The sequence below is a fragment of the Macrotis lagotis genome, chromosome 1 (assembly GCF_037893015.1).
Source record: "Macrotis lagotis isolate mMagLag1 chromosome 1, bilby.v1.9.chrom.fasta, whole genome shotgun sequence".
Taxonomy (NCBI): domain Eukaryota; kingdom Metazoa; phylum Chordata; class Mammalia; order Peramelemorphia; family Peramelidae; genus Macrotis; species Macrotis lagotis.
Window position 1 is genome coordinate 508,715,891 of NC_133658.1, and position 17,263 is coordinate 508,733,153.

Sequence of the window (17,263 nt, forward strand, 5' to 3'; positions counted from 1 at the left end):
AGTACTTTCTCATAGTTCTGGATAGGTTTTTTTTGAAAAAATGAGACACATTTAGATCATCAAACAGTAATTGAAAAGGATATTTATTTTGCCCCAACAAAATAAGGATATGAAATAAAAATAAAGGAGGTATTTGCCACAATTGACTTCTCCCACCTTCTCATGGACATGCTTTAGGAGAGTAAGGTATAGTGACTTCCATGATCTTGGGCATCCTCCTAGTCCAAGAAGGCTAATATCTGATTAGTCTTTTATGCTCTCAGGTGACCAGGAAATTTTATCAGAGAAACCTGGAAAATCAAGTCCCTGGGGCAAATTTTTCATCTTTTGGGGAAAGTGAATACCTGTCAAAACAATAAAAGAGGAAAATCCTGGGTTTACCTCATTTTGAAGAAAATGCTGAGAGATATTAGTTTTATCACAGTCCTACTATTGAAATATGACTAAAAATGTTGGATACAGCAAAAAGATATAAGAGAAATTAAAGGAATAAATATAGGCAAGGATAAACCAGGCAACTAGATGGCTCAGTGGATAGAGTACCAACTCTGGAGTCAGGAGAACTTGAGTTCAAATCTGGCCTCAGAGACTGTGTGACCCTGGGCAAATCACTTAACTTTGTTTGCCTCAGTTTCCTTATTTATAAAATAATCTGGAGAAGAAAATGGCAAATCACTCCAGTATCTTTGTCAAGAAAAACTAAAATGGGGTCACAAATAGTCAGGCATGACTAATAATTAAACAACAAAAGAGAAAACAGTTATTCTTTTTTTCAGATAGTTTATCTAGAGATTAGAAAAATCACTAAAATTAATAGAAATAATCTCAGCATACAAAACAAATCATTTCAGTCATTCATATTTCTATATAAAATAATAATAACAATGTTTATCCTTCATCAAGGAGGTGATGCCATGACAAGCATGTGAATTGAATTTCAGTGAGGGGGGTGCTGTGCTCAATCACCAGTTAACACACAGGAATTATGTAAATTCAACCACATTATACTCTACATGAATAAAGACAGATATGAATAATTGAAGAAATATTAATTTTCATGTATAGAGCAATTGAATATAGTAATCATGACAATATTACCTAAATTAATTGCTTGTCTAATGCTATATCAATTAAACTATCAAAGGATTACTTTGAAATCATGAAAAATAATAATGAAAGTCATTTAGAGAAATAAGATATCTCAAGAAGAATAATGTAAAAAAAATGTGTAGGATGGGAACCTAGAAGTACCAGGTCTCAAACCATACTACAAAATATAGAGTCATCAAAATGATGTAGTACCTGTTTAAAAAATAGTGAGGTTGATATATGGAATAGATAAGGCATAAAACATATAGAAGCAAACTAACAAAATAGTTTGAAATCCCAAATACCTCAGCTACTTCTGTTGGTATTCATTTGACAAAAACTACTGGAAAAACTGGTCTGACAGAAATTAGGTCTAGACCAACATTTACTTCTTTTTACAAAGTTAAATTTTTATCAAAAAAAATTAAAAGAAAAAAATTAGCCTTCCTCTCCATGACTTGAAAATTTCATGACTTAAAAAAGGCTTAGAGAAAAATCACAGATGTTAATTACATAAAACTAACATGTTTTCCCTAAACAAAATCAATATAATTAAAATGATAAGGAACATAGTTAACTGGGAAATAATCTTTGCAACAAGTTTCTTTGATAAAAGTCTCATTCCCAAGAAATAGAAGGAACTAATTCATTCAAATTTATCAGAGCCATTCTGGGGTCAGGAAAACCTAAGTTAGAATCCAACCCCAGAGTCATATTAGCCTTGGGAACCTGGGCAAGTGCCTTAACCTGTGTCTGCCACAGTTTCCTCATCTGTGAAATGCAGAAAACTCCTATGATTGTTCTGAGGAAAAAATATTTGTAGAATTGGTTTGGAAACTTAAAGTATTAAATTCTAGATATTTATTGTTATTTTTCTAGAATTGAAAAATGGTCAAAGGAAAGACCCTTTCCAATTTAAAAAAAATGCTCCTTTATTTTTTCCATTATTCAGTTTTTAAATAATGTTTTGAGTTATGAATTTTTTTCTTTCTTTCTCTACCCTCCACCAAGATAGCTATCAATTTGATATATGTAGAATCATGTAAAACATTTCCACATTAGTCATGTTGTGAAAGAAGAAATAGAACAAAAGGGAAAACCCCCAAAAAAAACCCAACAAAGAAAGTGAAAACAGTTTGCTTTGATCTCTATTCAGACTCCATCAGTTCTTTGTCTGGATGTGGACAGCATTTTCCATCATGAGTTTTTTTATAATTATCTTAGATCATTGTATTGCTGAGAAGATCTAAGTCAATCATAGTTGATCACACCGTTGCTATTACTGTGTACAATGTTCTGATTCTATTCACTTCATTCAGCTTCAGTTCATGTAAGACTTCTCAGTTCATATAAGTAAATTCTAAATCATCCTGCTCATCTTGTCTTATAGAACAATAGTATTTAATGATATTCAAAAATCACAATTTGTTGTGATCACAACTTGTCCAATTAATGGGCATCCTTCAATTTCCAATTCTTTGGCACCACAAAAAGAGTTGTTATAAATATTTTTGTAGATAGAGGATCTTTCCCCCTTTTAATGATTTCTTTGGAAATAGACCTGGTTATGTGTTCACTGGATCAAAGGGTATGCACAGTTTGGTTGCACTTCAGCATAGTTCCAAATTGCTCTCCTAAATCATTGGATCAATTCATAACTTCACCAACAATGCATTAGTGTCCCAATTTTCCCACATTTCTTTCAATATTTTATCATTTTCCTTTTCTGTCCTGTTAACCAATCTATAGGTGTGAGGTGATACTTCAGAGTTGCATTTTTCTAATCAGTAGTGATTTAGAGAAGTTTTTTCACATGACTAGATAACCTTGATTTCTTTATCTGAAAACTGTCTATTCATATCTTTTGGCCATTTGTCATTTGGTAAATGGCTCATATTCTTATAAATCAATTCATTGTATATTTGAGAACTTTATTAGAGACACTTGGTATAAAAATTATTTTCCAGCTTTCTGCTTTCTTTCTAATTCTGGTTTCATTGGTTATGTTTGGGCAAATCCTTTTTTTTTAATTTAATATTTATTCTCATTTTGTACAAATAATGTTTTTTTACATTAGTAAAATATTCTTGTTTAAGAGTAAATGAAATACCCGCTCCCCCCCATAAATATGGACTTGCTTGAGCGATAAAGTAAAGGAGAGAGAAAAAAATTAAAATTAAAAAAATAATAGTAATAATTGTAGGTATGGCCAGGTGGAGCAATGGATGGAGCACCAGCCCTGGAGCCATGAGCATCCGAGCCCACATCTGGCCCTGTACACCCAACAATCACCCAGCTGTGTGACATGCAAGCCACTGAAACCCCACTGCCCTGCAAAAACCAAAAAAAAAAAAAAAGACCCAAAATAAAATAAAATAGTAATAATAGTAGGGGTGGCTGGGTGGTGGACAGAGCATTGGCCCTTGAACCAGGAGCACCTGGGTCCAAATCCGGCTTCAGACACCCAAGGATCACTCTGCTATGAGGCCCCAGGCAGGCCACCCAGCCCCATTTGCCCTGCACCCCCCAAATAATAATAATAATAATAATAATAATAATAATAATAATAATAATAATAATAATAATGTGTAAATTGTAAAATTCTAAATAAATAATTTTTTTAAAAATCTCAAAAAAATAAAAAAAAATGTGCTTGAGTCTTTGTTCCAACACCAACAACTCTGTTGTGGGTGGATCACATTCTTTATGATAAGTCCATGGCAAAAGTTACTTCCCTATTTTTCCACCATTGCCATTGCTGATCGCAACTCCCTCCTTTCTTATTTCTCCACTACTATGTACTATATTTTCTCTCTCCTTTCACTGACTCTTCTGTAGGGTAGCTGAGTGGTGCAGCAGACAGCTCCCTGGCCCTGGGGCCAAGAGACCCCAAGCCCCCCTATCACCCCTCAGGCCCAGCATCCACCTTGCCCTATGGTCCCGGACAGGCCATCCAATCCCAGCCCCTTGCAAGAAGTAAAAAAGAAAATGTGTTATATCTGACCACTCTCCCCCCATGGTCCATCCTCTCCTCCATCACTCACACCCACCCTTCCCCCTGTCCCTGCTCTCTCCTCCTTACTCCAGATGCCTATACCCCATTAAGTATATATGCTGTTTCCTCTCCTAACCACCTCTGATGAGAACAAAGTTTCCCTCATTCCCCCTTGCCTTCCCCCCTTCCATATCATTGCAATAGTTCATTGTAATAAAGAAAAATCTTATTATATGAAATATCCTGGCCTATTCCCCCTCTCCTTTTTCCTTTCTCCCATTCTATTTCCCTTTTTTTCTATTGACTCCATTTTTATACCATATTTTATCTTCCAATTCAGCTTTCTCCTGTGCTTCAACTGTAAAAGCTCTCTCTACCTGCTCTATTAACTGAGATGGTTCATATGAGTATTATCAGGACATTCAGCCTTGCGGGTAGTTCATTCTTGGCTGCATTCTAAGCTCTTTTGCCTTCCGGTATATTATATTCCAAGCCCTATGAGCTTGCAATGTAGTTGCTGCTAAGTCCTGTGTGATCCTGACTGCAGCTCCACGATATTTGAACTGTGTCCTTCTGGCTGCTTGTAATATTTTCTCTTTGACTTGGGAGTTCTGGAACTTGGCTACATTATTCCTAGGGGTTGGTTTTTTGGGATGTCTTTCTAGGGGGGGGATGGGTGGATTCTCTCCATTTCTATTTTGCCCTCTGCTTCTAGAATATCAGGGCAATTTTCCTGTAGCAATTCTTTGAAAATGATGTCAAGGCTCTTTTCCTGATCGTGACTTTCAGGTATTCCAATAATTTTTAAATTATCTTTCCTAAGTCTGTTTTCCATATCAGTTGTTTTGTCAATGAGATATTTCATATTTTCTTCTAATTTTTCTTTTTTTTTTGTTTTGAAGTATTGATTCCTGATTTCTGGCAAATTCATCAATCTCCCTGAATTCTATTCTTTTTCTGAAGAATTTGTTCTCCTCAGAGAGTTTTCTTATCTCTTTCCATCTGGCCAGTTTTGCTTTCTAAAGCTTTCTTCTCCTCCATAACTTTTTGAACTGTTTTATCCATTTGACCTAAGCTGGTTTTTAGCATGCTATTTTCTTCAGCATTTTTTTGTATTTCCTGGACTAGGCTGCTGACTTCATTTTCATGTTTTTCCTGCCTCTCTCTCATTTCTTTTCCCATTGATTTTCAAAGTCTTTTTTGAGCTCTGTCATAGCCTGAGCCCAATTTCTGTTTTTCTTGAAGTCTTTAGATGCAGGAGCTTGTGCTTCCTAATCTTCAGACTGAGTATTTTCATCCTTCTTGGGCTCATTTGCAAAATATTTCTCAATGGTATTCCTCTTTTTTTCTCTGCTTGCTCATTTTCCCAGTCTAAGCCTGTTTTTTGGGGTGCTTCCTGAGCTTTTGGGACACTCCCACAAGGGTCTCAGTGTATGAGGCTCTGTCCTCCCTCCTGGTCTGTGAATGACCATAAGCGCCCCCCTCTGCCACAGGGCTGAGGTGGAGGGGGCCCCTGCTGTTCTATTGGGGGGGCGGGGCCTAGACTGCTATCAGGATCTGAATGTGGTCAGAGCCCCAGAGTCCTGTTCCAGGGGCAGAGGACAGAGCTCTGCAGTCTCTCTCTCTCTCCACTTCCCTCCCTAGGTTCAATGGGCTCATGCCCTGGGGGCTCCTTCTTAACAGCTCTGCCTGCTTCTGTTCCTGGAACTTGGCTGTGCTGGCTGCTCCCTGCATGCTCTGAGGGCTAGGCTTCACTCTGGGCTTCACGTGCTTGCTCTGGCAGAGGTCCCCCCTCCTGCTGTTCCCCCACTTTGTGCCCCATGCTCCCCAGGGGTGTAGCTCAGGAGACTCCCCCGCTGCTGTGAGCCGTGGCTCCCAGCGCCCTGGGGCTGCCTCCGGGAGGCTGAAGTTCTTTCACTCTGACAGGCCACCCCTCTGGCAGGCGGCCCCTCCAACCTCAGGGAGCAGAGCCTTTCTGCTCTTTTCCAGGTTACCTTGAGTAGGAGAACTGCCTCACTGGGTCCCTTTGTGGGTTCTGTCTCTCCAGAATTTAGTTAGAGTCCTTAGTTTATGAGTTTTATCAGAGAGTGCCTAAGACAGGATCCTTTCTTGTTGCCATCTTGGCTCCACACCCTTGGGCAAATCCTTTTTAATTTAATATAATCAAAATGATCCATTTTGCATTTCATAATGCTCTCTAGCCTTGTTTGGTCGCAAAATTCTTCCCTATTTCTTTGATTTGACAGTTAAACTATTCCTTGTTTTTTCCTAATTTGCTCATAGTATAACCTTTTTCCCACCCTGAAATCACATACCCATTTTGTCCTTATCTTGGTATAGTCTATTCTTATCTTAGTATAGGGTGTGCCTTCCCTTGTTTCAAATAATTCCCATCAGGAAATACAAATCCTTACATCAGCAATGTCATTAGAAACTAGGTAACATGTTTTGTGCTTTGGAGTTGTAGTTAGTCATTGCATTGATTATACTCCTTAAATCTTTCAAAGATATTTTCTTTATACCATTGTAATTATGTTCTCCTAGTAATACTCATTTCACCCTGAATCAATTCATACTTGTCTTTCTGTTTACCTGAATTCTATCCATTTTGTCATTTTTACTGTAATTTTTTCTCTACATTTATCTGACATAATTTATTTTCATTCTCCAATTAACAGAGAATGTTCCTTATTTTTTAAAAAAAGTGCTGCTGTACATAATGTTTGTACCTATTTGTCTTTTTCCTCCATCTTTTGATCTTCTATGAGGTAACTAAGTCAATGATACCTAAGTCAAAGGCTGTGTACAACCTATTTCCCCCCCACCACCACCATCATTCTGAACTGTTAGTAGAACTAAATCAAAGGGTATGCAGGACAGGAATTTTTGAATATCATTCCAAGTTGCTTTCAGAAAGAATGGAGTTTCATAGCTCTGTCAAGTGTGCATCCTCTCGAACAATTTCCATTTTCTTTTGTCTTTTCTAATCTGATGACCGTGAGGGGATAAACTTTAGAGTTGTAAAACCAAAGAAATGAAAAATAATGAGTTTTTGTAACTCTATATTTTTATATTTAATTTTTATTACAGCTTTACTTTTCATAAATATTCTTCTGCCATATTCAAGCAGAATGTTCTAGAATTAAAATATGATCATTTATAAAAAGTAATATTTTTTGAAAGTTTCCCTTATGATCTTCCTTTTCCTGTACCCTTTTCTTAGGATTATCTAAACTTTGTGGCCTCATTAATCATTACTGTCATAAAATCTCATGAGATAAACCATCTAAAATTTAACCATTTTAGTTTCCTCTCTAAAAGGAAACTTATGACTGCCAAATAAGTTATTTATTTCAGTAAGGACTTGTCTTTATTTTATTGGGCAGTAGGGAGGAAAGAGCTATTATTTTTTTCTAAATCTCATACTTTTGTAGTCAAAATAATACATACATTTCTATTTAAAATAGGAAAGAGTGGAAGAGGAAGAGGAAGAGGACATTTCAGTTATAATACCAAAATGGAGAGCCCAAAAAATTACCCCATTAGAACTTTGGAAACCATTTCCTGCTGAAGAACCACCACTGGCTGAACCACAACTGCCTGAAGAGCCACAAGCTACTTCAGAAGGTATTTAGTGTACCCAAATTATTAAGTTAGGGAATCAGTTTTCAAACATCTCAGGAATTCATGAAAAGCCTATAGCTTATTATAAAGAGCAGTATGATCTGATTTTATATCTATTATACTTCCATTATATTTCAGTGGGTGAAATGCCCGAGGATATACAGCCTCTTACTGATTATTCAGAAGCAGAAGATCTTGAAACAGTAATGAAACAGGGAGAAGAAATTGAAGAAAGCAGAGAGGAAGGTAGAGTTGAAATAAGAAATTATAATGTGGATCAGGGTGAGGAAATAATTTTAATAGACCAATGCTAGTTATTATCACTACAGGTACTTTATTTTATGATCTTAATGTGACAGATCTGACAGATATTATACTGCATTTTTTAGATCGCTTTTGACCCTTATGAAAAGAAATTCAATTTACTTTCATCTGGACAAAGCTTAAATAAATGGCAAACTTTTTATCTTAGCTTTTATTAGTGGAAAAGTTAAACTGAGAGATATTTTTAATATATATCTTTCACAACCAAGCAGAATTTCTTTTTGTCAATATAATATCAAACAATTGAAATTTATTTTATTTTATTTCATTTATTTCTTAAATGATATTTTCCCCATTTACATATCATGAAAACTTTAGTATTCATTTCCAGAAGATTTTGAGTTGTGATTTTTTCTCCCTCACTCCCTCCCCTCCCCTTTCTGCAAATTTTAAAGAAAATATGTACTTAACAACTGTAATTAATGGAGTTCATTAATATAACTAGCTAATAAAGTCTCAATTACCAACATTAATAACTGGGAGTGGTGGCAATAACACTTATTTTATCAATCAATAAAGCACTATGTGCTAGTTGCTCAACTACACCCTAGAAATAAAATGACATCGTGAGAAATAGTCCTTGTTCTTAGGAACCCTACATTTTACTGAGGGATACATTCGCACACCCGACTACTAGCAGGAGCTTATGAATAAATTAAGCACAAACAGGATTGCCAGGCTGCTATCATATAGCTGACAAGTTGGGAATGTGCAACTATAACCTGTCAGCTTGGTGAGGGCGAATGGTCTTTCCTCACTTTTCCTCCCTTTTCAGAGCTTCACCTTTGAATAGGTATAGGGAAACCCCAAATTACCATTCCTGAAATGGGTAAGTATTTTTATTTCCTACTAGGGCTGCTTCTGGTGTCCTACCTTCTTTAATGGCAGTCCCTTTACTTTACTCAGTAAACTAATTCCAGATATCAACTTCAGTTTAACCAAACCAAATTTCTCATTTGAGAAAGAATTCCTTTAATCTTATCTACATACTTGAGCATTAAGTAAAATAGAGCAAACCATTTGATTTTTTCTTGGCCAAAAGTTTTATCACATTTTAAGTCTTAGAAGTAAAAGTTCCTTTTTTGCCTAAGACTGCCAGTTTTGAAAGAAAGTATTATTTTAAAGATAGTGTATAATATATTTTGCTTCTAGGGGGTAGGCAAGTGGATTGGAGAGAAGAGAAGAAAAGGTGTCATGATCTCTTTTCTTAGTTCATAATTGAACAGCAGTTAAGATATTTCCCAATTCATAGTTCATGCTATCATCTTCTCTTTCATCTTGGACTTAGGAATCATTATAGTCCTTTTAGTAAGCATCACCTGGGCAGCTCATGGAGTTCCTCTCTGCAGCTGCTCTACACAGATCCTCTTGGGTTTTTGTTTCTTATGGGTTCTTCTTCTTGTCTTTTTGTTTGAGATGGCTTTTTGTTCCACAAATCCCTTCAACCTCAAGGTTAGTGTTGGGGCAGAAGCTAGAACTTAGGAGCTTTGGCAAACCAACTTAGGCCAGCAAGGCAGGTATCTGAGTCTTTTGCCTCTGGTGGCATCCCAATAAATGGAATGCATGTATTTGTGAGAATGACAATTTAAATTAAGTCATTCATATCCATCAGAAAAAAAAAAGGGGAGTCAAGGGATAGCACTTATTCTCCTAAAAAAAATGTACATTTCTTCATAATTGTTCCTTTAGCTCCATCCACTTGAATGACTTCCCTTCTCTTGTGACCTTCAGGCACTATCCCTTGGTTGACAGCTACATTTCTGAAAACAACCTGGTGGTCCCTCATAATAGCTGATACCCTCAAAGAAACTGTACATTTCACTCTAGACTCATTTTTTCCAATTTTCCTTCCCCACTGAGAGCTAAAATCCTTCTCTGCAGCAGAGAAAAACACCCTTGTGCCAATAGACTCCTAACAGAAGCTAAAAGAAGCAGATCAGGAAAACTGGTGGCACAAAAACATGAAGATATTTAGAGGAACCAGACTGACTTGTAGGATTCAGAGAGAACATTTTTGAAGGGAAATGATATCAAATAAATCTGAACAAGTAAGTTGGAACCAGATTATGGAGTACCATTAGATGCTAGTATAAGGAGTGTGAATTTTATCTTTTAAGTTTTTAGACAAAGGAGCTACTTGGCCACTGTGTTTTAGGAATAGGATTTGGGTAGTTACATGAAAGATGAATTAGAAAGAAGAAAGTAAAAAAAAAAAGAAAGGAGAAAGTCTTAAAGAAGAGACCAACCACTCGCTTCCCATGCCTAGAATGCACTCCCTCCTCTTTTCAATTTCCTGGCTTCCTTGACCTACTTCAGGTCTTAGATAAAACATCACCTTCTACCAAAAACCTTTCCTGGTTTTCTTTAATGCAAGCACCATCTCTCAAGATTACTTCCAGTTTACCTTATTTATATTTTGCTTGAAAATAGTTGTTTGCACATTGCTTTCCCACGTGAGTGAGAGCAAGGGATGTTTTTGCATTTCTTTGTATCTCTGTACTTAGCAGTATAATAGCACAGAGTAATAAACACTTAGTGATTGACAGAGATATCATTTAGAAGGCTATACACCTAGTCTGTGTGAAAAATGATGAAGGCTTGAACTAGGGTTATAGCTGGAAGAGTGGAAAGAAGAGGACAGATGAAAGAACTGTCTTAAGTAAGGGATAAAGCTTGGCAATGAAGAAGAGGGAATATTTGAGGTTATCCTAAGATTATAAACCTAGATAATTGGGAAGATAATAATGCCTTCAACAGAATTGGAGGAGTCAAGTATGTTGGAGAAAAAGATTAGGGCGCTTAACTACGGATGTAGAACTGTGTTGAGAGAACATTTTGAGAAACCCAACTTACTGGTGTTACAAATCACAGGGCTGAATGTATTTCTATGTAAGGGTTATACAAAGAGTTAGGGACATTGAAATGAAATGAGCCTTGCAGAACTACAGTGGGGTGAGTAGGTAGATGGTGAACCTTTGCCCAAGACTCATTGATCCTCTCATAAGCTAGGAACTCATAGTACCATGAATTTGCAGGTTGTACTTACAACTGAGGAAGGAAAAGGGAAAAACCCCTGGGAAGGGCTTTTCTGATTGCATTGATCAACTTTTTTTTCTGATTTGTTCTTTGTTTAGTACCTTTGTTAGAATATTTGCAGCGAAATGAATAAGGCTCTCTATGGAGACGCAAAATGAACCAGTTTGAGTGGAGATATGAACCACAAATATTATTATTGAGAGCCTGTAAGATTACACTTGAGCTTGTCATATCAGAAATCAGAGGCTAACACTCAGATTGTAGGTATGCATCTATTTTATATATAGATATGGGAAGGGTTAGCTAGGTGGTGCAGTGGATAGAGCACTGGCTTTGGAGTCAGGAGTTCAGGAGTTCAAATTCAGCCACAGACACATATTAGTTGTGTTATCTTGGGTAAGTCACTTAACCCTGATTACCTCTCATCCAGGACTATCTCCAGTCATCCTAATCCATATCTGGCCACTGGACAGATGACTCTGGAGGAGAAAGTGAGCCTGGTGACTGAGCACAGCACTCCCTCACTCAAATCCAATTCATGTGTTTGTTATGGCATCACCTCTCTGATGTCATGGTCTTCTTTGAGAATGAAGAACAAAACATCATCATAGATTTAGGATGTCAGACTTTTTTCTGATTTATTTACTGCAAATATTTTTTTCTAATCAGTATACTTTTGTTGTTTGGTCTATTCTTCTGTAAATTTTTGTGCAGGACTAAAAGTTAGAACTGACCCCACTCCCTACCCCTTTGGGTTCAGAGCCACATAGCTAAGCTCTTTGAATTTATTCCTTGTTCTTTGTGATCATGACTGCAGTTGATCTTTTCCCTGGAACTATGACCTTGGAACTGGGTAATGGATGATAGAGTTGGTTTGTGTTCCTAACCAGTCCCTGCTCCAATGTCTGTACACTTTTCAGTTTTTTAAGCTGCCTTGGATGGGAAAAATACTCATTGTGACGTTTTCTTAGCTTTTCTAATCAGAATTTGGCCTGATGTGTTTTTTAGATCATGGTGGAGAAGGTTGTGGAGAAACAAAGGGGAAAAAATGCTACTTTCTACTCTAGTGTCTTAAGTTTGCCCTATCCTGGGTGATTGAAGCCATATATGACTTGTGTACTGTACCCCCAGACCCTGTACTGGCCTCTTTATTACCTAAGTGACTGGAAAGTCATGTCAATGTCTTGTGTTCTGGTTCACTGGACTAATAGAGACTTCTGAGAGACAATTTCCCTGTCTCTTAGGGAAAAAGTTAGCCCAGTCTACATGCTAGGTACCTTTGCAATTATTGCAGGGAGATGCAGATTCTTAGGTGATTTTGTACTTCTCTGCTTTGAACTTTTTCTTTTGGTAAATTTGAATTTCCTAATGGGTAGGAATTGTTTATTTTTGCCTTTGTCACCATTACCTAGTATGTGGTGGTGTAATATTTCTTGAATTGAATTGAAATTCAAACTATTCTTACTAGATGGCATTGAGAACATAACTAATGTGTGTGTGTATATTCATTTTCTATCTTTTCAAACAATATATACTATTTCATACTTACAATCACTGAAATACTTTCTAGTTATTTGAAACTATTTAAAATTAAACTATCTCACTTGTATTTGTTTCTCAGCAATAAATGAGGAAGAGGAAGAAGAAAGAAGATGAAGAGCATCATCTGATTAAAATGAACAGACTAACAGAAAAAGAGAGTATGCATTGGACATATATATTATATATAATATATGTATTATTACAATCTCATTTTACCTAGTTTGTAAAATTGATTTAAATATATTAATAAATACTTTAATGATCAATTGATTATGAAATTCATTTTGCACATTCTTTAAAGTGAAAAGTCTTGGATTGTTTTTTACCAGGCAGCCTAGTATGGAGGATATAGCAGCAAACTTGGAATCAGAAGATATGATGTCAAATCCTGCCCTCATTACCCATGAAACAGTATAGTCTGTGGGGCTACCTGCCTAGCTCTCTCTTGCACTCACAGGTCAGGTCCTCAGAACATTTGACTTCTGCCACTTGTAGGAGTAACCCTGAGATTCTGAGTTTTTCTACTACCAGCATTCATAAGTTTTTGTGTACTTCTCATTGATTATCAGCAGAATTAACTACTTTTTTTTTGCAAGGCATTGGGGTTAAATGACTTGTCCAAGGTCACACTGCTAAGTTATAGAAACAATTCCTCCTCCCCCATTCTAGGGGAATGCTTTAACCTTTGCACACGCAAAGTCCCTGTTTAGAAGATGGTTCCAATTTAAAACCACAAAATAGTAAGGAACATAGGCAGTGTGTGGTACAGTGGTTAGCTGCTGGGGTCAGAGGCAGAAGGACCTGAGTTCAAATTCTGACATAAATCTCAGGAACTGTGAGACCCCAGGCAAGTCACTTAACCTCTATCTGCTTCAGTTTCCACATGTACAAAATAGAGATGATGATGATAATAATAAAACTTGTCTCCCAGGATCATTGTGAGGATACACTGAGATAATATTTGTAAAGTGCTTTGGAAACCTAAAAGTGCTATGAAAATAGCAAAGGCGCAGAAGTGGGCTACTGTTTAATAACCAGTCCTCTAAAAAAAGTTTACATGACTCACTTTTAAGTTTAATCTTCGTTATTGACATTTTCTCCATCATTTTGAGTCTATACAATCGACAAAACAATAATTCAAACACTGATTTTGGGGGTTTTCCAATTTCCAAGATATAATGCTCACAATTTAACAATCGATTTTTCATAAGGTAGTATGAGCTGCCTCTATCATATCCCTGTAAAGAGGTAACCCAAGGGGCAGCTAAATGGCACATGGATAGAGTACTGGCCTTCAAGTTAGGAGTTCAAATCAAGCCTCTTTCCCTATCCAGCTCATGACTCTGACCTGGTCACTTAACCCTAATTACCTCAAAAAATAAAAATAAAAGTAATCTAGATCTCATTAAATTGGAGTTCTTTTGTCCCTTCATAGAGATTTCATGAAGTGTCCCTCAGTTTTAACCCTCTGAGGGGCTCCAAGTTTTGGTTCTTTGGTACTTATACTTTGTAGAAACCTAGACTTCTCTATCCTTCTTAGGGGTCATATTTCCTGAAATGTGACTTTTCTTGGTGTGTTTGTTGTTGAATCCTTCAGTCACACTGATTTTTGTGATCACATGAACCCATAGTATGCCAATACTGTCTGTGGGATTTTCTTGACAGATACTGTGGTGGTTTGCCATTTCCTTGCCCAGTGGATTAAAGCAGACAGAGGGTGAAGGATCTTGTCCAGGATTTCACAGTAAGTGTCGGAGGCCAGTTGAACTCAGGTTTTTCTAGACTCAGGGCTCTATGCTTTGAGCTGTCCCTTAGCCACCCCAAATGTCTCATTGGTCCTTACTATGAGCCTTAGCTCCTGTCATCAACCACTGATATTTCCAGCAAAACCTTTCCATGTTTATAAGTAGAGGGGGGAGGAGTAAAAAGAAACTCTTTCTACCCCTCAGAATAATTCCTTTTTAGGCATCCCTTTTTAAAAAAAAATTCTTGGGGCAGTTAGGTGGCCCAGTGGATAGAGCACTGGCCCTGGAATCAGGAGTACCTGAGTTAAAATCCAGCCTCAGACACTTAATAATTACCTAGCCGTGTGGCCTTGGGCAAGCCACTTAACCCCATTTGCCTTGCAAAAATCTAAAAAAATAATAAAATAAAACCAAAAAGTGTCTTTAAAAAAATTCTTTTGTGGTTTTGACCATTGAATTGACTGTGTGACCATGTGCAAATCATCTAATGTCTCTGAATTGCACTTCATTTGTCAAATGAGAATCATCCTTTAAGTTAAAGTCTAACTTACAAGATTATGATGAGACTTGCCTATTATGGTAAAGAACCCTGCAAACTTTAAAGTTTTTTAAGTGTCTTTATTATTATTATTATTATTATTACTACTACTACTACTAGTGCCATAATTATTACTGTGGATTTTTAAATTTTTAAATTTTTAAACAATTTTCCCTGATGTTCTAGGAAAGTCTACATTCAAATTTTATATTCCAAATATTTCAATGTGGTTTTAAAGGGACCTCTAGTTCTGGAAGGCTACACCAATGGCACACAAGTTATGGTTGGCCCTACCAAGCTAGAAAGGTTTCAAATATATAAGCTAGGGGACAGATTTCCAGCTCAATCAATGAAGACTTAGAATGCAATCTGCTCCAGGCAGTGAGGAAATGGTTCAAATCTTGGAAATTGAGTATGTTTTGGAGTTTCTAGTCAAAAAGCTCAAAATAAATTTGGATAGGAAAGGATTCCCTAGGAGTTCTACTTAAATTATAAAAGTTATTAGTTTATACATTGAAATTCTCTAAAATATTATATTCAATTGATTATAGTTCAGTCTTAGTTGTTTTTGAATGAAAATTCTGTCCTAATTATTGCCAACAAAAGTCAGATATTAAACTAAATTCATATCTCTTGCTTCAGTCATCATACAGATACTAGGGGAAACAGAGCTTTTACTCTCATGGCTGGCTTTGCCAAACAATGATAGATGTCCTAAACCATCTGCTATCTAATTAGTGCTTAATATACTTGGGTTTTTTTTTTTTTTTGGATTTTTTTTACAAGGCAAATGGGGTTTTAAGTGGCTTGCCCAAAGGCCACACAACTAGGTAATTATTAAGTGTCTGAGGCCGAATTTGAACTCAGGTACTCCTGACTCCAGGGCCAATGCTCTATCCACTGCGCCACCTAGCTGCCCCTCTTAATATACTTGTTTACTTACTTTTTGAGGCAGTTGATCATTTTTGCTTACCTGAACAAGATAATTTTTGAGTTAAAGAAAAAAGTTGATTTATTTAATTGTCTGCTTCAAATAGTGCTTTTTTCCCCCTCTCCTCCACATAGTGACACCTTCTGCACAAATCATTGCAACTGAGAAAAATTATAACTGCATATAGAATTATGCTTGAAAAATATTTCTAAGTTGTCTAAAACTCAGTACATTTAAAAGCAACTAGAAAATTGAAAAGAAACAGGGAAGAATATACAATCATGGAAGATAACTATAAAGCTGCTGCATTAATTTTATTTAATATACTCTTATCTCTGAGGATTAATATTACAGTTTTAAAAATACGTGGGGGTGGGCAGCGAAATGGTGCAATGGATAGAGCACCAGCCCTGGAGTCAGATGTAAAGTCAGGGAGAAAAAAAGTATGTATATTATATGTACTATATATTTTGGCATCTTTAGAGGGAAGAATAATGAAATAAGATTATATATAGCAGAAATATTTCATTTGATCATGTCTCAATCTTTTTTTTCACATTAGAGACTTCTAAGTTATTACCTAGAAAAGTTAAGATGTTAGCTTGAAATCATAAGAATATCTTTTGCATTAGTCATATTAGAACTTTTAAAAATTAGAAATTTAAAATTGAAGTTGACAATATAATAGGTATTAAAATATATACTATTCCACTAGAAATCCTTGGTTAGAATCCTAATTTAAATAGACATTCATTCGATTTCTGTGTATTTATGCTTACTTGTCCAAAAAGGTACTGAATAATAGTATAGGAATTTCTAATTAAAATAATTTCAAGATGCATTAACTTTAAAATAGGTCACAGCAATAAACTTGATCCTGATTCCACCACTCACTGTGACTTGTGTGACCTTGAGGAAATTATTTAACTTTTCTAAGCCTCACTTTCGTCATCTATAAAATGAGGGTTTGACTACATCTATGGTTTTGCCAAATAGTCAGGTGACAAATACTTAATAACAAAGAAGTGATCTTTATTTGCATGTGTCAAAAGTAAATTTTTTTTAAATCACATAAAAAAATTCAGGTTATCCCAATTTCAGTCACATGTCCCCCCCTGCCCCATAACTTAGTCTTCTATATTACATTTTTGTCAAATCTCCTTTTGTAAATACATTAACTAGCATGATATATTTAGTTCTCCCAAATGCTCTAAATTCAAAGAAAACTTGTAGTTAGTTGTTACAAACTGTATTTATATATTAATACATTAAGAGAATGGCAACTTAATTCTATCTCCCTTTCCATTTCTCACTTCCAAATCTAATTGAGGCATCTAATCAAGATGTGATGAGGACCAGAACAAAGCTGATAATGTGTTAGGGAGAGAAGGAATCAGAAGTAAAAAGTAGAAATCCTAATATCTGACAATGACTAGAGA

General features: G+C 36.1%; 1 protein-coding gene across 1 annotated transcript in view; it reads left to right on the plus strand.

Moving 5' to 3' along the window:
• The window catches only part of RSPH1 (radial spoke head component 1), a 48,795-nt gene extending 35,978 nt beyond the window's left edge, over window positions 1-12,817 (plus strand). Inside the window, exons 7-9 of the mRNA XM_074232599.1 lie at window positions 7,552-7,711; window positions 7,847-7,954; window positions 12,690-12,817. Coding sequence (XP_074088700.1) covers window positions 7,552-7,711; window positions 7,847-7,954; window positions 12,690-12,724 — 303 coding nt within the window. The 3' untranslated portion in view covers window positions 12,725-12,817. The remainder of the gene's footprint in view (window positions 1-7,551; window positions 7,712-7,846; window positions 7,955-12,689) is intronic.
• The last annotated feature ends 4,446 nt before the right edge of the window (window positions 12,818-17,263 follow it).